At 41.4% G+C, this 27,629-nt stretch overlaps 1 protein-coding gene across 1 annotated transcript in view; it reads left to right on the top strand.

Moving 5' to 3' along the window:
- The window catches only part of CPA6 (carboxypeptidase A6), a gene marked incomplete at both ends in the record, with an annotated part of 86,357 nt that overhangs the window by 23,468 nt on the left and 35,260 nt on the right, over positions 1-27,629 (top strand). Inside the window, one exon of the mRNA XM_082479471.1 lies at positions 16,004-16,079. Coding sequence (XP_082335597.1) covers positions 16,004-16,079 — 76 coding nt within the window. The remainder of the gene's footprint in view (positions 1-16,003; positions 16,080-27,629) is intronic.

Here is a 27,629-nt window from a genome sequence, read left to right as displayed (position 1 = left end):
TTTTTAAACAGAAAAGAAAAAGGAAAGCCATCAGGATTGAAAATGTTGCTGAGGGCTGTACTGCAGAAAGATTTATTTGCTCATGCAAGGTAGGTATCTCTTAAATGAGTAGCAATAATGAACTTATGAATTGCAGGGCAATAAACGTCCTGCAATAAACGTTCTGCCGTAATGTCTGCACATCGCAGATGTCAGCGGATATGAAAACTCAAGACCAGATTCTCAGTTTATGCAAGCAGGCGTAACTCCATCGACTTGAATAAAACAATGTGTATTAAAACCAACAAAAAAGAAAAGAACAACAAGTTCTTTTGGAAGATATTTTAAGAAGCAGTTTACTATTTAAATATGCAATATAAATCTTTCTCCTTACAGTCATAGACACAGATTGCCAAGAAGTTAATGATTAGCCTCACAAAACATCTATAATATACAGACTGCATTTATTCTTTGGTGAAGTATTTACCTCACTTCGGTTTGGTAAATAGCCTCACCAAGACCTGTTTATTGATTCATTGCCCGTTAATCCTTATTTGTCACCCTTATTTTAAAAATAGACATTTGTCTTGTGTAAATGAGGACCAGGAATAAAAGCCATCCTCAGCTGATTCAAGGAAGCGTGTCAGAATGTGCAGAGTGGTTAGGTTATTGTGCAAAGCTCAAAATAAAATGCTCAAAGCAATCATATCCCTGGAATCGGAGAACAGCAAGTTTGGATTCCTTAAAGGGAGGAAAAAGGCAATAGAACAAGTAGCCATAAGGTAAAGACTCCAGAGGAAGAGAGTATAAAATAGGTTAAATATATTGTGCTCTATACCGTATTGGTTCTTCTGCAAATATTTCACTGTGTGCATGATGGAGAGAGGACTTCCAGAGGGTGATCCTTATCTTTAGCACTCTGAATAGCTTTGAGATGCCCATCTCTCGTTATGGGCTATATGAGGTTGGGTGGCCCAGCACGATGTGGAATGGACCTGTGCCTGTAACACAGGTGCTGCGAACACCTACGAGACAACAGCTATCTGAGCGGTGCCTTGCCAACATAGCTGCCGGAGGTCATTCTTTTCACAAAGTACTTCCTCTCAGCAATTCAGAATTCGGTTTTGTGGCTGGTCTGTTCACGAACTCATGGGTAGAAAGGGGCAACATTTTATTAGATACCTACAAACATCGTGTCCCATGTATCTTCAACCGTCACAGTATAACAAAATTATCCTGTCTGTCCACAGCACTCTGCTGGAAGCTGCGGGAGTGTTACAGTGCTGCCCAGGGAAGGTCTGTGGAAGTGGCCTCATTTTCAATTGTACTGAACTTACAACAAGCTAGATATGTGCAGTTAAGCTAAACGTTATTATCTTAACCACAAGCAGATTTACCAATTTTTTGCTTAGGGAGATCTTACTATGGCATCCTCTAAGGTCATGATACTAGCAAACTAAGAGGCACCGAAGTTTCTGTAGGATTCCAAGTCGTCCTGCCCAAACAACTATTAATATAATAAAGAAGTAAATCCAAAGATTTTACCTCCATAATTATGCAACATGTATCTCCAATATTCCCTTAAGTCAGAAGTGATTTTGCAGAGAACTGACACAGCATTAATCTAGTGGAGAAAAATTATTTCTCAAGCAGCTTATGAAAATGGCAAAATATAATTGCCTTAATGGCTGGTGTAGCTGCCTTACAGGAACTGTCTTCAGAGAATAAATAATTTCGTTGCCATTAAAATATTTATTTCTCTTCCCAAGCCTTCCGCTTGATTTTGTTTTTTAATAATATTCTGCATTTGGTGTGCTCTGGTTTTCTTCAGCACTATAGGTTCCATTTTTCAAGGATAGGATAGCAGGTCAGTTTTGTGTAAGATACTCAGGACTGGTTTGTGCCATGAGGAAAAAGAAGGAAAGAATTTGGTTTAGAAAATCCAGGTCAAAGGCAAGTCAGATTGCATATATGCATATCAAGACTGAGTTCAAAGATTCAGACCTATCAAATTATTCATAGCTATCTTGTTTATATGTGTGACTGTTATACACTTCCTTCCCATTCGTTGCCGGGTGTTAAGTGATACTGCAAACTTGCAAACTACTATAAACATGTTTAAATTTAGCATCCTGAAGTGTTTTTTACCAAGACACATAGTTAAGTATGTGGAAGAACTGTGATGTACGTATTACAACATCATTAAGGCGTTAAGACTGTCTTCTGTGCCTACACAGGACCTCTCACAAGAAAATACTAAATCCCACTCGAAGAAATGCACTGCCCTGAGAAGCAGCTGCAGTCACACCATGAGCAGAGCTCTCTTGGGTCACCTCTCATTTTCTGGGCAGCCTGACCATGAAGCCCGTCCACTCTAATTCTTCCCCACCACTTACTCTACATTCCTTATCAGCTTTGTTTGTTGGGTTTTTTCCTTAAGCTTTCACTTTCAACATTGAAAAACAAACTGGGCTAGATCCGCTGAATGAACTATAAAATGTACGGCAGCCCATCTTAACGAGTCATTGGCCAGCACAAACGTCAGTCCTACTCATCGCAAAGTTGCATGGGTAGTCTGCCCCTGAGAAAACTTGTGCCAGGTTGGAACCTAAATCTATGGCTATAAAAATGCATGAGAAGGATAAAATGTAGTATCCTGATGGGATAGACAAATGAAAAGGCTTTGGGGGTCTTGCAGAGCCTCTATGAAGGGAGGTGGCAAAGCGCATCTGGTTGGCTTCCACACCCCAACACCTAAATACAGTTGACCTCAGGCTTTCCATGGGTGCATCTGACTGGCCCTTACTGATACTTAAAACCACTTTACTTTTAAAACAAACAAACAAAATCCCAACAAAAAAAAACATTTTCCTCCTTCCCTAAAAAACAGCCAAACAAAATACAGTATGTTCAAAATGGAGGTTATCAAAGCAAAGGCACTTCTACATGGCTGTTGTGCTGATTTTCACAGCCTATCAAACAAGTAATGAAAAAGAAGAGATTTACAATGATCACATTAAACACATTTTTGGGTTGTTGTTTTTTTTTAATCCACTGTTATATACGAATGCCTCCTAATGTTCAGATCCTGCGAGCAGTTAAGAGTACTATTAATTTTACTGATGTGTAAGGTGACGTGTATATCTACACACAGGTCCTAGATTTGCTTCCACTGAAATATCAACATATATTTTCTGTCTTGGTTCTTGTCTATCCTATTTATGCATTTGACAAGGTATCGATAGAAGTGCTGGAAGCAGTCATCTGAATAGCTGCGGGCCCGTGAGCAGTGAACCTGCACGCAGCTGGGCTGGCAGCACCAGCTCTCCAGAGTGGCCGGTTCCTCCCTTTGGGCAGAGTATCACGTAACTCCTATGGGATAAGGTAGAAAAGGATGTAAACCCCATATTTCGAAACAAAAAGGCTCAGGCAATAAGTTACAGAGCCTGAAACTAGCTTAAATGTGTATGTAAGCAAAAATACTATATGCATCCATAAAGCTGTGAGGAGCAGGTGGATGAGTGTTTTCTTTGTGTGCTCATCACTATGGAAAAGTGGTCCTCAAGACAGGACATGCTGTGAGTCATGAGGTTTCTCTGTAGTACTACATCTAGTTCCAAAAAATCTCACATTAAAAAAAACCCTGGCCTTTATCTGAAAATTAAAAGAATGTGAACATTAAAAATCTGTTAAGAGTTAGTAAAATGACACTTCATACTGCAGGCACATGCATACTTAGTTTGCATCACAGGTAATTGGATTGATTTCAGTAAGGAAAGATGGTTCAATAAATACACTGCAATTTGAAATATATGTGGTGCAGAATAGGGGCTGCACTGTTCAGTGTATAATTCTTTCAAGTTCTAGATTTCTGTGATGCGACTGATTAGAAACCAAAAATTTTTCATGACAATTACTTCTCTCTCCTCCTGCCTCACACATTTGGTTTGCATGTTCCCTGAAAATGTAATTAAACATTTTTATTTTCATATTTATTTCAAAAAAATATTTTTGAAAGTTGATTTAAGTAAAACCTGTTACGTAATTAAGCAGCCAAAAAAACACTTCCAAAATTTTCAAAACGTTTTATTGCACGAAACCTGACAATGCTAAATGAAAAGCGCACTCGGGGGGATTTGTGTATATAGGTTCTCTGATGATGTAGGTTGCTTCTGGTGCACGCACGGACTCCCCGTCGGCGCCGTGAGCTTTGCATCCCTTCGCAGGGCAACGATGGCTGAATGCAGTGCAGTGCAGTGCAGCCGCTCAGGATTCAGCTTGAAGCTGAGAAACAGCCGGGTTGTGCCTGAAGCTGGGAAATACTCCCAGGTCATAGCTGTAGCTTTTGCAGAAGTTTGACTTATTGCTGGGTTTGTCTCATCGGTCTATTCAAGGCAGTTGGTAAAATGTAAGAGTAAAAATGACAGTGTGTACCAGGGATCATGCAGACCAATTGTCCGGCATTTTTAATAAAAAACCTCTATCCTACATCTCTGCTTTATATATACTTAACTCACTTCTTTCCTGCAGTAGCAATTTCGCCTGATGGGAAGATATTCTGCCGTGCAGACTATTTGGGGACAAATTTGCAAATACTCTTTCACCTCAGTCGAGGTGCGCAAGGCATCCCCTTGCTGAGGGACCCTCCTCGTCCCTGTTGTCAGAAACACTCCACCTGGGCACAAAGTTTTGCCATCTCAGGTCAGCATCGTCACCTTGTTCCTGTCCCTGTGGGGAAAATAAGAAGGGTCCCTGCGAGACTTTGAGTCATCTGCTGTTGTAGCATTTAGCAGTTAACATCACATATAATTGTTCCTGGGCTTGGGGCTTGCAGATTTACAATTTGTTCTTCGAAATAGCGTACTGAGTTAATGAGCAGTTCAGCGCCCAGGTCTCTATTACCCTTATCTGAAACACAGGAATAACTGGTTGTCCTGTCACAGAAAAAAAAAAAAAAAAAAATCTGCTGTTTTTTTCTTGCTTAACCTAGCAAGAAGAGGTAACTCCCTTGAAATCAGTGGAATTACACCAGCGTACTGCAGTAACGCCAGCAAAAAGAGATGTAGACCCAGGATTTTCCTTACCGCACTCAGTAAATTTGGTATATTCCCCAGCTTTGAAATCTATGGATCCTGTCCTCCTGCAAAACTGCGGACAGGCATGTCCTGCTTGTCCTTTATTTGTACAGTGGCATTAAAGGTGTGCTTTCCATGAATTAAAATACAAAATCACTCTGTGGTAGCAAACTAAGTAATAAGTCATGACAGAATAGTTTGGGGAAACTTAACATGCTACAGACATCTGGATGCAACAGTATTTCACGCCATAACATTTTTTTTAATCCATAAATATTCTCATCCTTCTTGCTGCAACTTGCATAAATGAATAAATACATAGAAAACACTAATGATAAGTCCTAAATTAAAACTAAGCTCGCTATCTTGACATTTGCTTTTTAAAATATGTATGAGACAATTCCTCTGATCTCTTTTTTATACACTTACAAACTCACACACTTACCAGTTATTTGTGTTTCTGTGCCAAGTACAGTAATGAGTACAGACTTCCCCCTGCTCACGCTGGAAGCCGTTATACATTCATGAGAGCTTGAGGATCAAGGTCTTAAATTGAGCTCAAGAGATTGCCTATCAAGAATAACCAAATACTTCCAGACTTTGTCCCATTTAGCAACAGGAATTGCTTCATGCCTTTATCCCTCATTCTCTGTGCCTTGAGTTATCGTCACCCAAAAAAATACAGAGTTTTTCTTTATCCCTAAATTATTTTCTCAAGTTATTTATTCAAGGAAAGTTCTAGATATGTATTAGAAAAACTTGATGGACTTAATGACTTAATTAAAAGAACTAGGATGAAAATCAGTAGTTCAAATTTAAAGATCGTACATACAGGAATTTCTCCTGTCCCTGCAAATCCTTGGGTTGGATCAAGGAGAAAAAAAATAGCAGTGTAGTATTCAGCCATAGGATGATGGTGAGCTCCAGTGTATTAAGACCATAAAAATGAGTTTGTAGGAGTGGAGACTTTTCAAAGGAGTAACAAAGTTTACACAGCACTTTCGGTCCATGTTCAAAAGCAGAAAACCAGGAACAGGAACAGACCAGAGCTACAAGGGTGAATGATGACATGATCTCCAGATATCTCATCCACCAAAATTATTCTGTTACTCTATAAAATTACTTTTCCAAAGATGGGAATCATTTTGGATTTAATTCATTACAAACAATGAGAGGAACAGAATACTAGAAAAGACCTGCTGGTCAGAAGATCTTTGCTGTTAAAGGAAACTGCGTAATAAAATTGGCAAATTTTTTATGGGCCTCCTATAGACATTCTGTATAAATTATATTTAAAAAAAAAAAAGAAAAATAAATGCAAATTTAAGTGAAGAGCATGAGTCATGAAAATAAAAGTAACAATTACTTCCTTTCTGTTTGTTAAAGCTTGAAGTATTGTCTGGTCCTTGAGAAAAAGTCATCATTGAATCATAGAATGGTTTAGGTTGGAAAGGACCTTGAAGATCATCGAGTTCCAACCCCCCTGCCATAGGCAGGGACACCTCCCACCAGGTTGCCCAAGGCCACGTCCAGCCTGGCCTTGAATACCTCCAGGGGTGGGGCCTCAACAACCTCTCTGGTCAACCTGTTCCAGTGCCTTACCACCTCAAAGTGAAAAACTTCTTCCTAATGTTCAATCTGAACCTGCCTTCTTCCAGTTTAAAGCCATTCCCCCTCCTTCTATCGCTACAAGTCCTTCCCCAGCTCTCCTGTAGGCCCCCTTTAGGTACTGGAAGGCCGCAATAAGGTCTCCCTGGAGCCTTCTCTTCTCCAGGCTGAACAGTCCAAACTCTCTCAGCCTCTCCTCATAGGAGAGGTGCTCCAGCCTTCAGATCATCCTCGTGGCTCTCCTCTGGACATGCTCCAGCAGGACCATGTCCTTCTTATGTTGGGGACTCCAGAGCTGGATGCAGTACTCCAGGTGGGGTCTCACGAGAGTGGATCAAGGCAGATAAATTGCATACCCCATTCAGTGGTTGTCCCACAGGTGGAAATGTGCAGGTATTTGACTGAAAGGTTCCCTTCAGTTGTGGCGGGTCAAGTAAAACCATAGCTTATAAAAAGTGAAATCCACATAGTCTGTGTTTTATAAATTAAGGATTTTCTATGAACTTCAAACATTCTAATGGAAGGGTTTAGACCTTACATTTGTGTGTGGTAAGCTATTTATTAGTATCAGAAAAAGCAGTTATTTTACTTACTTCTGGGTATATAAGTATTTTACTATGAACACTTTTAAAAATAGTATATGGTAAATCAATTTTAGCATGTTTTTTGCATGGTAAAATTTAGGGTTTAGTATGCAGTGATGATAACTTACGCAATTTTATCACAAAACCACCAGTCTTTAAAATTTTCTTTAAAGACTGTAGAAGGCTGCTTGGTCCTGTTTTCCAAGTTTGTAGCTTGCCTGAACAACCAAAAATGGTTGTTATTTCCAACCTTTGAGTATCTTTCACAATTTCATAACTCTCTCTAAAGAAGGAGACCATGGACATCTCGTGTTTGGACCCCTTGCTGTTCATTATTTTACAAATACCAATTCATTGTCTGTGGAAAAGCATAAAAGGAAAGAAGTACAGCACCTACCAATTTTTCACCGAACCTTGAAAAGTCAGAATCCTCAGCACACCCTCTTTGCATTCAGACAAGACTTTGGCCAATTATCTATGTTACTGGGAGACTCATGTATGGAAAAAACTCAAGAAGTGGAAAATATTAGATTATTTGGAAAAAAATAGCTTTTATAGGCTATTGAAAAAAGTACAAAGTTGAAAAAAGGATGCAAAGGAGCAGCATCAAATAATAAAGCATCACCATTAAATCTTTTAGAAGACATAAATTGTAGCTTAACTTGCCTGACCTTCTCTGTGTGGCTTAGTCTTGAGTTTTTCATTCTCAAACAGATTTACTAGAAAAGCCAAAGCTCTGTCCACAAGGTGTGATGGTAGTTTGGCTTTAATAAAAGCAAAGTTGTCAAGGAATGGTGAGGTTTAAACTTCTAAGCAAGGATGTAGTTTTCAGGTGACTGGGCAGAAATGCTGATTTTTATTACCCTGCCATGAGTGAATCATGAGCAATGGCATTTACTGTCTTTCTGAGGCATCATAAGACCTGCTGGGCAACTGATGCCTTTGGCCGGTTTCAAGCAGCACAGACTTTGATAACTTTAGGGGAAAATATAAGCATTAGAACAAATAAAATGCTCTTCTGCCATTGTGTGTGTGTCTGTAATAGAAAATGGGGCTTGAATAAGCCTGGTCCTTTTCTCATCATTCTACATATCTGAGTGTATCTGCTTCTCTCTATCAAGATCAAAGTCAAGCAGAGGAAAGAGAGCGCCACATGGCAAGTCAGACCTATGGACCATTGGGGGTTTGTTAGCTTTCTAGGTTTATGGATGATCTCTTACAGTGTTTGTGACACCATTGAAGTCTATCGGGTAAATGCACAATCTTTCAAGACTTTAAAAGACCTGCAGAATTTTGTTCTTCAGCTTCTGTAAAAAGTGTATTAAACTGCTTTCCATCTGTGGTCCCTTCATTGCTCCCATTACTGTAACCATCTGGAAGCTTGAAGGTGATGAATATATTTATGATACCCCCCACAACTGGAACGGGCTGCCCAGGGCAGTGGTTGAGTCACTGTCCCTGGAGGCATTTAAAAGACATGTCGATGTGATGCTTAGGGACATGGTTTAGTGCTGGAGTTGGCAGTGTTAGGCTTAAGGTTGGACTTGATGATCTTAAGGGTCTTTTCCAACTGAAATGAATGTATTCAAACTTTAAAAGACACTATCATCCCCATTTATAGGGGTGGGGAGCTAAACCTTATTTACACCGTCAGCTAAGCACAGCTCTAACCTAAGATTGTCCATCATGCTTTACAGGCAAGTGTGCACTCAGCTAATGTCCTGGTTTGAGGGACAGAGCCAGAATCTTTAGCAGGCACGCATAATTCAAGCACACCCTCCGGGGCACCCACACTCTTGCTCAGGCCATTTGAACAGAGAGGAACCAAACCAACCAGTCCACCAGCAAATATGTCTAGCCAAATACACAGCGTGTGGTTTTTTGAACTGCGTGACAGCCAGCAATGTGGATATAAAGCCCGTGGAGCTCAGTATAAGAAATCCTGTGTCAAGCCTGCACTTAACCTCACTTTTAGAGGATCTGTGATGGTTTGTTCCAGGTCTTAAAGGTAGTTGGAGCACGAGAAGTCTGATGTAGACTTTTAATACCAAACCACTTGTCCCTTCAGCCTTCTGCTCTTGCTATCTAAATTCTGTAACAACCCTCTTTCGTACTTAGTGTTCTTTCTTTGATTTCACTGAGGTCAACAGCAAATCTACTGTGCAGAATCCCAAGATACTTAATTTGGAAATGGTTGCTGCAGTTGTCTGAAAACATACATGGAGCTTAGAATAAACTGAAGCAATTTTGAAGTTCAGAAAAGCACATGAGCTTCTGGGTGGACTTTCAGTTTGGAGGAAGGTTGGGGCTGCAGGCAAGTGCAGGCTGTGGACCAGACCCTGGCCTGAGGTTAAGCGAACTGATCAGGACGTGGATAAACTATGGGACGTGACAGGAGAAATTGCTGGATGTGACAATGTGAGAAGCTGACACAAATTTCAGATCACACTGTGAAGGACAGCTGGATCTTGCAGGAGGGAAAGAGGGAGTTATGTGAGAAATGGTTGAATTTCGCAGGTAATTGAAGGGGAGTATTGAGGACATTTTGGGACCAACAACACCTGCGTAACCATATCAATAATACCATATGAGGCTGCAATTACCTAGAAATACAAATTTGGGTACAGATGTAGCAAAACTGGGACCGACTGGGAAAAAGTAATTACGGCTGAGTTGTTTATTTAAGAGGAGATGGATGGAGAAAGAGAGGTACAAGCATGATGAAAGGGGGGGTCAAGTACGGGAAAAGGGATTAAAACACAGGCAACTGATGTAATCAGGTCTGTCCAGGGGCACTGGCTGGGCAGCCTTGTGCTTGATTGCAAGAACCTAATCAGGACAGTAAATCCAGCTTTTATGGGCACACAAGTCCAACATACCTCTACAATCAGGATGAAGAGGGATGGTGGGGGGAAGGTATTCTATTTGGGCAGGGGAGCACCCAGACAGATAGATGAGCGTCCTGGTACTGTCAGGCCCATGCCAGGCCTGACAGCATCACCATCTACTCGTCACTTCCTTACAAAGCACAGAGCAACTCACTGGAGAAATACATGGGAATAAAGAAGGGGCTGAGGTTATAGCAGAAGCTTCTTTCAATAATCTCTGTTGCTGGACTGATGATGGTCCTTTCTTTAAAAGTAGCTGTCCTTGATATAATATGTCATTGGAACATCCAATCTAAACAACCATCAGCTGTTTCATGCAAACACGATGTTATAACGTGTGTCTTCGGAAGTGAATTCAAATGAGTAGACACAGTGTTTCATTTAAACGGAGTACTGCAGCCTCCTCCTTGGGTCAAAATGGGCACCTCCTAAGTTTTTCCATACCTTAATCCTGCACAGTTAGCTCCAGATCTCCTTGACATCTACTTTCTTACTTTGCGCTGTGTGTTTCTCTTAAGTGTGTCTTTGTCTTGTTACTTCTTATTTTATTTTGTGCTTTGAGTAACTAACTGTCTGCTTTCTGTCTTCTATTTGCATACAACTGGATTTCTCTTGAGGAAGCAAGATGGTATCCATTATCATACACACACTTTTTTTTTTTTCCGAGACAAAGACATGCACGGAAGCAACTGGTTCCTACTTTCTTTGTTTGAGCTAGACAGCTATATGTGCAATGTTCACAAGTCATTGGAGGCCAGCTTTGCTTGGAAAATCATTGTTCTTTTGTTGGAACTAAAACTGGAATTTCTGCAGACATGCAGACCTTTCCAGACCATCTCTGGAATGAAGCTGTTTAAAGGAAGAGCGCTAGTAATATAGCATTGGCTTAGTTCCTAAAGGTTCCTGCTTGGGTCAAGTAGAAAACCCTTTTTGTACCTGAAAAACATCTATCAAACTCAGGTTTACCATGCCTGGGAGTTAGTGGGCAACTTGCATATAAATTCACTTTTCAGAGAAGTCGTCTGTGCTATACTGATAAATAGCATGCAGTAACATATTTTGCTTCCTCAGCATTTTTGCCTACATTACCCAAGCAAGTCTTTTTCATTTGAAATTACAGATAAGCTAGCTTTTCCTTATACCAGGAATAACATCAGTTTTCCTGCTGTAATAACTAAAAGGATGAAACTATATATAATGCTATCTAGAAAATACAAATGGTGCACTCTGCTTTGGATCAGCATCTGCTGTAATACAGAAAACCATATAGAAGGGTGCAGGAAGTTTTGTAAAGTTCCCTTTCCAGATGTCTCTATCAGGTCTTGGGAAGGATCCCAACCTTATTTAAGTAAGTAATTTTTGTAACAGTGTTGAGTCCCCAGTTGAAACTCTTCATCCCAGTAACGAAGAGAAATAAAAAAAAATAACATTTGAATATTTCTAAACATTTTGACTAGCAGAAGAGTTTAGCAGAGAAAAGGGAATGAAGCAATTCATCTTTCATCACAAATGATATCTGATGGCATATCGGGAGCTGACAAGAGGCTTTCATGCTGTGGCTTTTTTCAGATGTGTCTTTCAGTGTGTAACTAGTTCCCAAGCCTTAATCATAGAATCATAGAATTAGTGAGGTTGTAAGGGACCTTTAAGATCATCAAGTCCAACCATTAACCTACCCTGATAAAAACACCACCACTTCTAAACCATATCCCTAAGCACCTCATCTACCCTTTTCTTAAACACCTCCAGGGATGGTGAATCCACCACCTCTCTGGGCAGCCTATTCCAATGTTTAATAACCCTTTCAGTGAAAAAATGCTTCCTAATATCCAATCTAAACCTGCCCTGACATAACTTGAACCCGTTTCCTCTTGTCCTATCACTTGTCACCAGGGAGAAGAGGTCAGCTCCCATCTCTCTACAACCTCCTTTCAGGTAGTTGTAGAGGGTGATAAGGTCTCCCCTCAGCCTCCTCTTCTCCAGGCTAAACAACCCCAGATCCCTCAGTCGTTCCTCAAATGAACCACTTAAGCGCAGCAGCTATGGCAGCTTGTTCTCAAGAACTATAATCCCTCGTCTAGCATTAGGAATGGAGGGTTGTAAGTGGGGATTTATTTTCTTTCCATTTTTTTCTATAGGTATTTGGCTTATAACATATCATTCCTCAAACTGTGTTTAAAATACATGTAAAGCCTTTGTAAACACACTTTTATTGAATTCCATGGGAGAGGAGAGAGCTGATTAAGGTCCAGATTAGTCAGGAAAATAAAACAATAAGAAGGATTTTCCTGAAGGAAATGAAGAATTTACACAAATGCAGTTCATGCCGTGTGACTTCAGCAGGAAAGTTTCATGACAGAGAACTACTAATTCCGTCAGTAAAGAAGTTGTATATGTGCTGCAGAATGTTTTCATTGAATCCATCTGGTCTGTTCATAGACAAGTAAAACTATGAAGTAAATGGAAAAAAGTAAATGAAAAGAGGCAAGGAAACAAACCAATAGGTTTTAGTCCCCATTGGCGGCAGGGAATATCACACTTCCCAAGCCCATGTAACACATACTGTGTTTCAAAAGCAGCTGTGTCATTTTTCATGCTGTTCTTGAAAATATAAGGGGGTAATGAAGGAAAAAAAAAAAAGTCATTGCCCATGAGTGCTAGCCAACAGCTGGTCACCCATTTTGCTCAGACACAAGGCTGTCCCTGGGGATACCAGCAGTCCGGCTTCTACTCTTTGCTCACCGTTCTCATCTGGTCAGTTCATTTCATAAAGCTCTTCGCAACCTCTTTCAACTCTGTTTACACAAAATTAAAATGATCTCACAAAGTCCTAGCTTTAAATTCCATTAGCCTAGTTTCTAAGGGTAAATTGAAAGTTTGTCCTGGTTGATGTGAAGTTCTATATTAATTTCTACAAAATGTATCCCATCTTGCTGTTTGTTTAGAAATTTTTAAAAAATAGACTTTAAAAAGAAACTTTGGAGACATTATAGTTAGAAAAATAACCTTGCCTGCATAAATCAGCAGAGCACATATGTCTGTAGGCAACACAACTTTCCCTAGATGTATACACGATCACTTGCTTCTTTGTCCTCAACAGCTAGACGTGAGGGATGGCAGGGGACCTCCCCATGGGGTGGTTCTGAGTGTTTGGGATATAGCTGCCATGTATCAGCCACATTAGTCTGTGACCTGGTAGATTTTGTCGTTGGATTTCTACCTACTGGGTAGGCTGTTGGATTTCTGCCCTAAATTCAGTGGGTACTGCACAATGTTTAAGGTAATTGTTTGGTTTCTTTAGTGTGAAATGTAACGAGGGAAATGTAAAGCTGAAAAATAACCTTAGGACTATGTTCTTTGACTGGTAGGTATCGGGAGTAAAGCTGGCTTTGGCATCTGTGCTTTTTTGGAGAACGTATAATGATTATCCACTGGCTAGCGAGCCTACAGAAGTGGGTGTTAGCAGATAGTTCTCAGGAATTCAGTATATTCCTGCATCTTGCATGCACAAAAAAAGAAACTGCCTTGTCATAATGGCTTAACCATCTTTTCATAAAATACTAACAGTACCAGGTATGCTAAACTGCTCACTGTGAGCTCTCTAGCAGCAGACCCAGCCACAGCTTGAGGCATTTCCCAACAACGTGTCAAGTGATCAATCTGTCACAGCACCAATATTTTCTTCTTTAAGGCAGGTCTTTCATCACATTGGAAATGACAGAGTTGCTGAGCTAATCCAAGACAGTTTAGAGTGACGTGTATTAATTCAAGACCATACCTAAGTGATAGCTGTTCCTTCAAAATTCCGTTACAGCTGCATAACACATGCTTAGCTACTTACTTCATTGAAATCTGGTTTTTGTATGTCAGCTGTCCCAATCCTTCCAGAAATGTCCAATGAATCTTTATTCGTTACTTCACCTTCACGTGTCCTGGGCAATCATTACTTCTTTTTACCCATTTGCTTCCTAATAGCAATTTAATACTCTGAAAGGAATGAGTAATGGCAAAGAATATTACTGTGGTATGTATGATAAATTATAAGTATCTATTTTCCTTGAAAAGATGCAGCAGTTGTAGTACTCTAAGAGGCTTATTCCTTTCTGTGTAAGTTCCTATACAGGAGGTTAAACTTGGCCTGGAAGCATAGTAATTTCCCCTAAAATTAGAGCTGCCAAATTATAACAAGAGTGCTTTCAGAAATCTTCCTTCTTAGGCATAGACCATTTGTCAAGTAAGGTCAACAGCAGCCAAGCAGAATGGACTGAGGTCCACATCTCTGGGTACATCATTGTTATTGCAGCCACAGCCTGGAGTCTAACTGGACCAAAAACGTTAAGGCCATGAAGCTATTGGAAGACTTGGGAGTTTTAAGGCTTGGGACCTGTCTACAGGGAAAGCTCGGTAGGGGTGAGAACCAAAACTGAAGAGCTCAGACAGAAAGAAGGATCAGAGGCTAACCAAGGGGAGCAGAAGTTGACTAGAGAGAAAAGACTAAGGAAGAATGGGGGAAGGGAAAATGACTGCCATAGAGGCAAAGCAAGCCATTTCAGAATTCAGTGTTTATTAATAGCACTGAACCCAACAACCAGTGTGTTCTTCTGAACCACTTACTGACAATATTTAATGCTTACCTGTATGGGCATTAAGGATTCTTGCAACAAAGGTGAGTCCTATCAGGGCTGTAGCTGCAGTACACCAAAGGCAGACTTGGTGTCTGCTTGCTGAGAACAGCAGCAGACTGGGAGCCTTTCTAAAACAGCGAGGCCGGCAAATGCACGCTCACCAGTGTTGCTTCTAGTAGGCCAGATATCTTCTGAGCAAACTCAGAAGCTTCAGGAAAGTAGGAGAGTTCACAGTATATTTAAGGGACAACCTTCTCTCAATGTCAAGGGAAACGTTACTGCATAAAATTCCCAGATAATGAGGAAACTGGAGATAAATAATTTTTTTTAAAAGGGGGTTCTGGCTAGTGGATAGAACTGTAGAAATAAAGATGCTCATGACCTCCAAGGGCTCTTGGAAGAGGAGAAGTACTGATAATCAACAGTACAAATTCAAAACCTGAAAATGTGGGAAAATGCCAAAATTAGCATTGGCCACACAAATTTATTCCAGCCCTCTTGTGTATGGATTATGATGATGATGTCTTAGTTACATGAAAACCCCCTATGTTTTCTATGGTCTCCAGCATCCCATAGTTCACGTCATGGGTGGTGGTCATTGAATGACCAGCTATTCAATTTCTTGTTTCCTGTTTGCAAAGTTATGTTCATTAAGATCTGCTAAAGAAAGTGCATAAAATGAGCTGCTATTATTTAGAACCTTCTGAGCATGTATGAACAGATATTTACTTCTCAAAATTTGTGCAAAATTTAATGGATAAAGCAAAAGGCATGGCCCTTATATGATGGTCACCTCTTCTTAAGTCAAGTCCCACCTTTAAAGCATGAGAACTCTGGACCCTTCAAAGCCCATTAAATGTTTAAACATACAAAAGCAACGTATTTTACCTAATCTTGTCCTCAGAAACAGATTATTTGTTTTGGCAAAAAAGTAATTGTTTTGATCTGAGGCAGATATTCAGTATGGAAGATGTCAGCCTGAATAGTTTAAATTAGAAGGAATGAACAAAAGCATTTACATAGAAATGAAGGGTGAAGCTGACACCCTGATCTGTAAAGAGCAAATAATTTCTATGGAAGTGCATAATCCAGGAAGCAAGTTTAGAAGCAGAGCTGCAGTTCATCCAACATTTTGCAGATGCCGAAAAAGAGCACAAGTGTGGTAGCTATCTGAACCTATTACTCTTGCATTGTGCTGCTGCAAAGAGCCTTAAAGTGTCAATTCAATGTTCTGTTATTGGCAGTGATAAAGTCATACGAGTTGTTCCTGAGAGCGAGAGGGAAACGCAGATCCTGAGAGCTGCATTTAACAGGCTTAAGGTGAGTTTGATTATTTTCATCTTCTTTTTCTGATGTTTGTTGAAGACTGTAGTGGGTTAACTGATATGCCTTTCATTTCACACTTTACTTCAAGCTATTTTATACTCTGGAAAGCAGCCTTTGCCCATTAAATTCCTGATTTCCCAATAAAATAGCATAGGAATTAGATTAATCATGCCTGACAATTTTAACAAGAAACACTTATTGCCTTAAAATAATATAGGTGCCACACCTGCAAATTTGCTTTTTTTGCTCTTCCACTTCTTGCTAGCATACATAGTTGCATGCTTCATTATCTGGCTGATGGTTTTATTTAAAACACTGAGTTAATTCAAGATGTGAACACACACAGGAATAGAAAAAGGAAGTGGCTTCAGATTGAGAATCTCTCTGGCAGAATAATTTTCTAGAGGCAGTTGAGAGAGTGTCTACGAGACTCACTAGGAAGCCAAAAACTTTCTTCTCTGGCCTTTTCCTGCAGATGTAAATGAAAAGTAATGGTGCCACTGTAACAGTGAGGCACAAGAGCACTCTGTGGGGTGCTGCTTTGCCTGCACAGCTAAGGAAAGCACAGGCAGTCTTTCCACAGCAGCGTGGCCCACTGTCTCAGGGGAGGATGGGGAGTACCTGTAAGCCAGGTCTCTGGCCCCCGCGACAGCATGGAAAGGACTGCACCATGCACACGCGCTGCCCTCGGGCACTGGGGGAGGCACAAGCCTCATTAATAGAATCCAAAACACAGCCTAACCAGAGCAGAACCAGAGAAGTAACAACTTGATCACTACGTTGAGTTTGTTCCAGAAGTTGAACCCAAGTCCTAGACTCTGCCTCTTCCCCGCGTTAGCTCATGCTCTGCTGGAGCCCTGCGGGCAACAGTTGACTCCTCCCTTGTACCTATGAAGGTAAAGGAGTTTGATGGACAACCTTACAGGCCCCACAGGCACAAGAGGAATTCATTTGGCGCAACAAACTCAAACCTTCATTTGTGTCTGGCTGAAAAGAGCTATATGGACATAGACAAAGGAACACGTTGGTAACTTTGACAGTCCTGTGACACACGGTTCTGGGTCATAGCAGAACACCAGTGGTATCAAAGTGATGGGAGCGTGTGCAAGATCTTGGGGCTGCTCACTGCTTTCAACTCCAGCAAACTATTAGGCATTCTGCGATGTATCTCTGTCTCCGTTGTTGAAACCTCATGTAAATGATGGTATTCTTACTGAGGCAAAGAAGGTACGTGCATATAATTTTCTAGTTCAATCGTTAGCATCTGGGGTACAAGAAAATCAAATCTCAGTCTGCATACCAAATCAAACAAAATTAAGATCTTAGAAGAGCTCTTACACCCTCCTGAAAATTATTCCATCTTTCAGTTATGACGAAGCTTTCTTGCTACCCTTTTTTAAGAAAGTGGACAGAGCTACCTTAAGTACCTCAGCCCAGGAGAAGGCTCACTGCTGTGAATGCCCCAGCAGTCAAGGTGTTGATTCCTTATTTTTAAGTAAGGTTTAAGTGGGAAGGCTGAGGCTGTCTTCATCACCTCTGCGTTTCCTAACAATATGTTCAGTTCCCTGCTCAAGATGCTATCTTTTATAAATCCCTTTCTCAAGACATCCAACCTGTGCACACGTTGCATGAGCAGTTTCAATGTTCAACGGAGGCTGCATCGCAATGCAATGTATTATAGAACTTTGTACTGTAATGCCCAACTCTCCTGAAGAATATTGTCTTATATTTGTTTCTGCAGTGCTTACTAAGAGCCTGACCCTCAACTGTGAATGGTACTGTAATACCCCAAAAAGAATAATTGTTTTACTCCCAATTAGGGAAAAAAAATCTAACCATAAACCCAAGAAATACATGTGGAAGCTGGTTTTTGCATTAATTTCTTCCCCCTGGATGCTGGAACATAAAGAGGGAGCACATGTGTTTTTTCCTTTCTCCTCATATTGCAAACCCTGCGAAGCAAAAGGGTTACTCACCTTCCTGCAACTGTTTCTCATTACAGAGCTCCCTTAGGCTCCCAGAGAGAGATTCCTTCACCCAGTTCCATCAAAGTGGGAGCAGTAGAAACTTGAATAAATAATTGCATGCTATAACTCTGAGAGCGGGATAATAAAATTTTGGCAAACTGCATCGGAATCTGACTAGTTAATTAGAAAGTGATTGATTCTGATGAGGTAGTAAGCTGAGGAGGTTGAAGGGAAGATTCAAAAAAAGAGAGAGAGCATTGACACCCAGTTTAATGAAAACAAGCTGGGTTGGCTGCATTTCAGTTCTTAGGGCTCTTCCATCTGCAGCTGCTTCACTACCCATCTACGTGGGGTCAGACAGAAAGAGACACCTGAAGGGCTAACAAGTAATGGATATGTTTAACATTAAATTATCATTATCTTTTCCCCCACAAAAAAAAAAAATCTCAAGTTATTCACTCATGAAGGAGTGAGTGGACAATGACACTTCTTAGAAGTGCCAAGTATTCACAATACCAGCAAAAGTCAGTAGCGGCCCCAAGTCATCACCCCCTCTAAAGAACCACATATTTAGAGTTGGGCAATTTTTTGAGTCTCCATGTCACTCTCCCCTGTCCTTCCCCCGAACCCAGACTGGCACAGCTGGAAATTTAACAGACAGTGGACTTGGGTTAAATCTTTTAAACATGAGTCTTTAAGCACAACACTGATAATGAGCTCAGGAGAGAATAGAAGACACTGCACCAAACAACACCAAAAAACAACACCCAATAAGCTACAAACAAAGCCAAGATGTAGGGCTGTTGCTGTCTTAATACACTATGCCTGACAGAGGTGTGAACGGGGAAGTCAACAATGATACACAAATTGCCATAATTACAAGTACTGTGCTTTGAAATTTTTACATTTTCAAGTCAGAGTCATAGGATCATAGAACGGTTTAGGCTGGAAGGGACCTTAAAGATCGTCTAGTTCCAACCCCCCTGCCATAGACAGGGACACCTTCTACTAGACCAATTGCTCAAAGTCCCACCCAACTTGGCCTTGAACATTTCCAGGGATGGGGCATCCACAACTTCCTAGGCAATTTTGTCCAGTGCCTCACCGCCCTCGTAGTGAAAATGTTTTTCCTGATATCTATTCTAAATCTACCCTCTTCCAGTATGAAGCCATTACCCCTCGTCCTATAACTACGTGCTCTTGTAAAAAGCCCCTCTCCAGCTTTCTTGTAGGCCCCCTTCAGATACTGGAAGGCTGCTATAAGGTCTCCCCGGAGTTTTCTCTTCTCCAAGTTGAACAAGCCCAACTCTCTCAGCCTGTCTTCATCAGAGAGGTGCTCCAGCCCTCTGATCATCTTTGTCGCCCTCCTCTGCACCTGCTCCAGCCAGTCCATGTCCTTATGTTGGGGGCTCCAGAGCTGGATGCAGTACTCCAGGTGGAGTCTCACAAGAGCAGAGCAGAGGGGCAGAATCACCTCCCTTGACCTGCTAGCCATGCTTCTTTTCATGCAGCCCAGGATATGGGTGGCCTTCTGGGCTGCGAGCGCTCATTGATGGCTCATGTTGAACTTCTCATCAACCAACACACCCAAGTCCTTCTCCTCAGGGCTGTTCTCAATCCATTCTCCACCCAGCCTGCATGGGATTGCCCCAGCCCACATGCAGGACCTTGCACTTGGCCCTGTTGAACTTCATGAGGTTTGCACAGGCCTACCTGTCAAGCCTGTTCAGGTTCCTCTGGATGGCATCTATCCCCTCCAGTTTGTCAACAACTCCACAAAGCTTGGTGCTGTCAGCAAACTTGCTGAGGGTGCATTCCATCCCAACATCCATGTCACCAACAAAGACGTTGAACAGCACTGGTCCCAGTACTGACCCCAGAGAAACGCCACTTGTCACTGATCTCCACTTGGACATTGAGCGGTTGACCACAAGTCTTTGAGTGCAACTGTCCAGCCAGTTCCTTATCCACCGAGTGGTCCATTGGTCAAATCCATGTCTGTCCAATTTAGAGACCAGGATGTCATGCAGAACGGTGTCAAATGCTTTGCACAAGTCCAAGTAGATGACATCTGTTGCTCTCCCCTTATCCACCAACACTGTAACGCCCTTGTATAATGCCACCAAATTTGTCAGGCATGATTTGCCCTCAGTGAAACCATGTTGGCTGTCACCAGTCACCTCCTTATTTTCCACGTGCCTTATCAGAGTTTCCAGGAGGATCTGCTCCATGATCTTGCCAGGCACAGAGATGAAACTGACCAGCCTGTATTTCACCAGGTCTTCTTTTTAAAAATGGGGGTTATATTTCCCCTTTTCCAGTCAGTGGGAACTTCACCGGACTGCCACAACTTCTCAAATATGATGTATAGTGGCTTGGCAACTTCATCTGCCAGTTCCCTCAGGATCTGCAGATGAATCTCATCAGGTCCCATGGACTTCTGCATCCTCAGGTTCCTCAGCTGGTCTCGAACCTGGTCTTCTCCTACAGTGGACAGTACCTTTGTTCAGAAAACCAGAATTGGTTTAAGACTTGGTTTTACATCTCCTTTGAATCCATTTTCATTTGAGCAGTAAATTAATACCAACCTGTCATATTACTCACATGTTCTGTTCCTCAAGGGAAAAATAAAGCTGGAACCAGTATCCTTTCAAGACACAACAGTTTTGTAGCTAAATAACCATCAAATACCACTAATTTCACTTTTTATTTCAGAGAAAGTATTTTGGGATTAACTGCAAGTAGCTGGCCTATTGGAGAATCTTAATGTTTTATTTAAAACCATTTGAAGACTTCAACCTGAGTTATGATATGATGTGATAGTATTCTCCACCATTGACAGTATTAGAAAAACAAGAAAAGCCAGTGAAAATAAAAGTTACATCACTCGTTCTCAAAGTGAGAAGGATACCTGCACTTGGGTTTAAATTCAGACATACATTTCTCTACCCTGGCATGTTGATCTATTGGACATGAGGTATATTTCAAAGGTACCAAAAGTTATGCTTTCTAGTGATGCCAAGATTAGTCTCCATTAGTCAACCTAAAGAAAAGCAGAAATTGCAGTGCAAAAATCAAGTTTGGGAGCCCAGTTTGCTCTCAGTGTGATCCATGCACAAACTACATGTTTTGAATAAATTCTCAGGACAGTGCAAACCCAAAGTAGAGAGCAGGTTCTGGATCGTATTCTCATTGCAGAATTTCCTTGCATACAACAGACCATCTATGCTGGCAAGGCAAGGAGAAGACAATCCCTCCTGTCCCAGGCTCCCTCCTCACTGTGTCTGGTGGAGGGAGCTTTACTACAGACTCGTAGTAGTCTGTGTTTATTCCAGCCATTTCCTTCTGCCTTTGAAATCCATACTTGTAAGGCAGAGTCACTTAGCCTTTGCCTCTGGCCTATCTTTCATAATCCAAAGAATTAAAAGGAAAACTCATCTCTGTCCCATTCAAATGAGTGTGTCCTTCTGAAGGCCTTTGTCACAAAGGAGTTTGAGAAAATTATCCTGATGGTCCTATTACACAGCAGTGTATTTCAGTGTCAGGCAGAGAATAAAGCAAAATGCAAAGATATCCCTTCTTATCACCCACTTATTTGGACAAAGGGAAAACAATCAGGAAGAAAATAAATGGGCACTGGAAAGAGTCGTAATGTATCTTTTCACTCATTGTGTTTTATCTGCCTGTTTCTAAATGACTGTTCTTACCACTGATTTTTCCTGAGTAGATTTTGTGATTTACAGTCTGCCCTAGCTGCTTTCTTTCAGAAAGAAACACCAGGGCAGTGCGGAAAGACGTGGGGAGAGCTTTGCCTTCTGCCACGCTGAAGCCAATGCTGTAGAAATTAGCAGGTTGCAAGGTTCATCCCTTTTGGGAAGAGGATCAAACACAAGAGGAGTCCTTTCTTGAATGTGCATTTACAGAAACCTACACTGAGACATCCTTGAAGGATCATCTTGGAATTGGCTATATGGCTTGATGTATTTGAAGTATCTTAGAAAATGCCCCCAGTAATTAACTTGGGCAGCAGTGGCAGTCTAGCCACAATTCTCGCAGAAGAAGTTGGATGAATACCCGGGGGCTTTAGTCCACATGGAAACTTTTCGGTCTCAAACAGGACTGCTCTTCTACCAATGCCTGAGCTGTAAGGTTAACTCAAAAACTTTTACAGAAGGTGTAGTCCCTTTAGACTTTTTAAACTTAGCATCTGGAGCTCCTTAGAAGGGATCTTTGCCCCATTTTTTTTTTAAGAAAAAAAAAAAAGTCCATATAATCCTTAGTGTAATAAACCCCTGAAACCTGCCTGAAGTGTATAGGCTCTGCTACAGTACAAAATGCCATTGCCTATACTGAGTGAATAATGGATAATGAATGTTCCATTCCACACGTTTAACTTTTGGTTCATGAATTGCCCGAAGGCAAATCACATTAGTCATAATCACTTGCTGAGTAATTTCCACAAATTAGTTTTGGTCTGTAGCTCCATTGCCCACAGTGCTTTGTTATTAATCATTATTATAAATTGATTCCTTCATTGGCTGGTTCTATTAACTTGTAGGTGACAAAATATTGCTTTTTTCCCTGATGGGTTGAATGTAGCATGTAGATCTACACTGCCAGTAAAAATAGCCAGCCCCGCAGATTAAAATTTGTCTGCTGTGAGTTCTGTAAAGTTGCTTAAACTTGCACGTATTCAACCAATAAACTCATCCACAGGAGCGAAACAAAAACATAAGCCTAAATCAGCCACCGTGCCAGCCTGCAAAGCAGCAGGAGGTGGCTCTGGCCCTGACTGGTCTTGCCCCAGCCAGGCAGAGCAGGGCCCCCTGTGTTCACCCCTGCCAGCCCCCCCTCTAGGACCACAGTACCACCATCTCTCCAGAGAAAGTTCTCAGAAAGCGCTTACGCATCATGCACTGCCATGTCTGCAGCTCTTTCTTAGGGCAATACGTGTCTGAGGTAGTAAGAAATGAGGCAGGTGGGAAACAGGGAGTCATGCTCTGTTTCAAGGAAGGAGATGCCAGTTTCTGGTTTTCACTAAGTGGCAAAGATAGTAGCAGCAGGGAGATGCCAGCAGTACGTATCTCATCTCCAGCGTGTTCCTGCATTGAGTTTCTTTCCGTTTCATTGGGGAAGAAAAATAAAAGCCCGGTGACTGTGCTTCCCACCAGCAGCATCACCCAACACCCTTGAACACCTTGTGCACAGTCCCTGTGCCAAAGCCCACTGGAGCAGGTATGACGATGAGTATGACAGAGGTGAATGATGGTGGAGCTCCTCCTCCAACTGTCATGTAAGATGACAAGTATGTTGCACAGCAGTGTTAAGGAACATTTTTCATGTTGTTGTGATAGACTAAAGTACAGCAAAGTCTTTAGCAATTCAAGTACAAACTCATGGAGTTATTTGTTTTTCTAGCTATAGATCGCTGTCACAGTTTTTGGATTTGCTGCTGCTCTAGCGCAATCACAGGCACCGATCTTAAATTTTAGGTGTTCAGCTGCAGTCCTTTGCTCTTATAAATGCTATCTCTTTTTACAGATATGGTACAAATCTGTGTTCCTCACCCACTGTTTAAGACCAGAAAAACCTTTTTGCAGGATCGCTGTTTCATACTAATAATTTGCAAATTATTACAGTAATCAAGAAACAAAAGAGAAATATTTAAGATGATAGTACCCCAGTGACCTGGGTATTACAAAGCTGCCCGCTCTCTGTCCCCCAGGGCTCCTCTTGTCCATCCATTGTCCCTCTGCCTCATACACCACTCCAATGATTGGCTGTTGTCTCCTGCTCGCTCTTGTCTAGCAGGCAATTTGAGGAGCCTGTTGCTGATTTATGAGCCCTTTCGTGGTTTTAATTCTGTTGGACCTGATTGACAGAAACAAATGACACATTCCCAAGTGCTTTGCAAAGAAACGGGGATTTGCTCAGGTCCTCAGACCCAGCAGATTCTGTTTATCTGCTCTGGAATTTTCCTTTGGAAGCGTTATTTTTGAAGCACTACTTCATTTGAGGCTTGACTGATAACTCCTACTCCATCGGTGGTCTACAAGCACTTTTTATCACATACGCCTGACTGGGATCGGCACTGTTTGTATAGGTAGCAAAGAAGCTACTGCTCTGTGAACATTCCTGGCATAATAGGGCTAGACCACTCATTCTTCAGTAGCTTTTACAAAAGAAATTCCTGGGCACAGCCAGGCGCTACTTTAACTTTGGGAGGAGCCAGCCTAGAAGGCCTTGAAACCACAACTCCATTCCCTTTTGTTTGTTTTCTATCCCCTACAGCAGCTGCTTATCCATTGTAATCCCTGAATTGATCCTGTCATTGCAGTTCAGGGAATCAGAAAAATATCTCATAGGGGAAAAGGATCACTTGGCTATAAATCTGATAGTTTACAGCTCCATAGGCAAATGCTGAAAAAGGCTTCAGAGAACAAAAGCCCGGCTGAAAATGCAGTAAGAAAGCCTGTCAGCCCAAATGGAGCTATCCCTGCTTTGCAGAAAGAAAAGAATTAACTCAGTGGCCGGGGCTGTGCGCACTTTACTCTGCACATACAGCAAAAATATTTATACAGCCAGATGCTTTAGTCATTGGTCCAGATTTTACCCTAACTCATGCTTTGGGTTCCAGTCAGATATGCGCAGAATGTTTCATATACAGAGGGAACATCAGGTGACAACAGAGGTTATTCATCAATATATCAGAATACGTGTCTGTAAACCACTTGTCAGCCTCAGAAACAAAATGTTGTTCCAGGAAAGTTTTAGTAGGAAGATGCAAGATAAAACAGGCGTGAGTGTTGTTCTCACAAGATGCAGGATACCTGGACTTTCTGAGATGGGAGGAATCTTTTACTGGGGAGGGAGCCTGAGTCCGAGCTCAACAAAGTCATCAGCACAGCCCCATCGCCTCAGTGAGGGCAGAATCAGACCCAGGGCGTACTTTTCCATTTCTCGTGCCGTGCAGCAGCAACTACAAAATGAACCAAGCCGTAAATAGTCTAATAAGAAACAAAACAGGGGTTTGGTTGGGGTTTTTTAATTAGCCTGTTAAAGACCATTTCATGTCTTTCACATATACTTATACCGTTGGCGTCTGTTCTTGTAAGAACGGATATTCAATTACCATATAATTGTGTATGAGTTTTTCCTCAGTGACTCTCTTGAGGAATAGCCTATGAGTTCTTTTCTGCAGTGTAAAATTATAGCAGTGTAAGTAGAGTGGCAACACCATTACTGTGTTATAGTTCCACAAAGATCTGCAAAACTCAAAACTTCAAGCTTTGCATTGTTCACGTTGTTCCTGCCGGTGTTGTGGCTGCTGCAATCCCGTGAATCAATCCCAATTTATTGGCATAATTATTCTTACCAGCCTCACTGAAAAGCAAACAAATACTGAAAAGTTAGAGCCAATTAAATGTCTAGTGTGCTCAATCAGAAACTCAAATTACTTTGCACCAGCAACTAGGACTACCTTGTAAGTCCTTCTAGAGAGCACAGAGAATCCCACACTTAATTGCCACTGGACCATTTTGCTGCACATAAAGAGCAGCTGAAGGAGATTTGCAGTCAGGAATGCCAATTAAGTTCCTTAATTGGCAGGAGCAAGTGAGGATGAAATCAGTCCTGATCATGAAAATATTTACAAGGCTGAAGACGTTAGAGAGGAGCAGTTCTACTCTGTCCAGGTGAGCTACAGCCCAGCTATAATTATCCACCAGTGTCAGCATCAACACGAGTCTTTCTTCCTTCATTCATTCTTTGCAAATGTACCACAAGAAGCCTAAAATGTCAGGTTGTTGCACGCTGTATATGTACATGCGAGGGGTGTTTGTGTGTATATATATGTGACTCTTTCTCATGCATTACAAGATGAAGCCTCTCATAGTCAGACCCCTGACACATCAGTGAGACTAGAGCGGTTTCTACTTCTATTCTCTATCTTCTCCTATCAGATTTCTAATTAAAAAGATATCTAATAGAATCTCAGCACTGCTTAGCGTGTTTATGTGTCTATACAAGAGCATACGGATGTAAATGGAAAACTTATACATCTTGAGAGAGCCCATGACACGCTGATAGAGCCCATGAGCAAAGGGCATCACTGCTTACATTACTGACTGCACAATCCCTTTTAGAAGAGGCTCAGAAATGCCAAGTCATTTCCACTGACCGCATCATAATAATAGTTACATTCTGAACTTTACAGCTGACAGCATTTCTGAATGAAATCTATTCATAGTGATGTTACGGACAAGGCCAGCTTCAGCACATGTGTTGCTGTATAGAACTCAGTGTAAAAACTGGAATTGCTAGGTAATAAAGCATAACAAAATTACTGTCTTCATGGGTTATAACACATATAAATCATATAAACAATTTTGTCCAGATACGAAATGTAAATTATGGCAGAGTTATTCTAGTTATTTTCAATGACAAGTATCAATCATCTCTTTTGATCGATGCATGATCGCAGACCTGATGAGAGTGCTAAGCATCTTCCTTTCGGGCTAAATTGAAGGAGAAATTAAGCACCTGTTTATGAAAGGGTAGTAAGAAACAACTGGAGGGTACTGCCCGAGAAAATGGCTTTAATTACAAAGCATGAGTCAGGCTGAGCCTTGTGGTCTAAAGACGCTGGGGATTTCTTTCAGTGACTTAAAGGAAAGAAAGTAGTGTGGGATTTATGCAGCCGCGAGCGTATTCCTGGGGAGAAGCAAGGAGACTCCTTTCCTCTCAGGCTCCCTTCCCAAAGGCACGGAACTAGCTGCAGGAAAGCCTGGAACTAGCGAAGAATAAAACACCTTGCTCTGGTTTATGTCTTGGCGGGGTAACAGAGCTTTGTGTACACTACTTGTGATATGTAGGATTATGCCAATGAAATGTTTGCCTTCTTGGAAAATTATTTGCATGATTTTTAATTTTGGAAGAAATTCTGAATTCTCTTAGCTCAGCACCCAAATCTTTTTAAAATATTTCTCTCTTTGCCTTATGCTGACTTTTCACCACCATACTGACCAAAAGCTAGGGAAATGACTAATGAATTCAGGTTTGCTGTAGCTTGGAAGGTGTCCAGGTAAGAGCTGTTGCATTTATACTCTTTGGCTGTCTTTAACACCTCTGTTTAAAGAGAAAGTGCCTACAAGGAAACCTAAGCACAAGTTGAATCCCGAGGGCTTTTATGGGATGAGTGAGGTTGAAAAAAGAATGCGTGGTTAAAAAAGGATACTTACTATGTAGTCACAATTAATTATCTCTTATAGTTTCCTTGTTAAAGAAAGCAATAATGTGTTTAAGTTCTCTGGGAAGAGAGAGCTGTCTGTATGCTTTTACATACCATTTCTCCTCATAGAAAGCGAGTCTGGATGCTCGTGCCTCCAGTGAGATTCTGGGAGAGAGCATTCGCCGGGCATCTGCAGAGCCACTGCTGACCTTGATAACAGGTACCCTGAGTCACACATGAGCATAGCAGCAGGTGCCCAGTAATTGGTCTCCAGGTCCCAAATCTGCGCTTGCTGAAAAAATCCTGCCAGGGCTCTGCTTATTGTCCAGAGACTTAAAAAATCCCAAG

The sequence above is a fragment of the Vanellus vanellus genome, assembly GCF_965231255.1.
Source record: "Vanellus vanellus genome assembly, chromosome: 2".
Lineage (NCBI taxonomy): Eukaryota > Metazoa > Chordata > Aves > Charadriiformes > Charadriidae > Vanellus > Vanellus vanellus.
The sequence above is the reverse complement of the archived record's forward strand: the minus strand, read 5'-3'. Positions and strand labels throughout refer to the sequence as shown.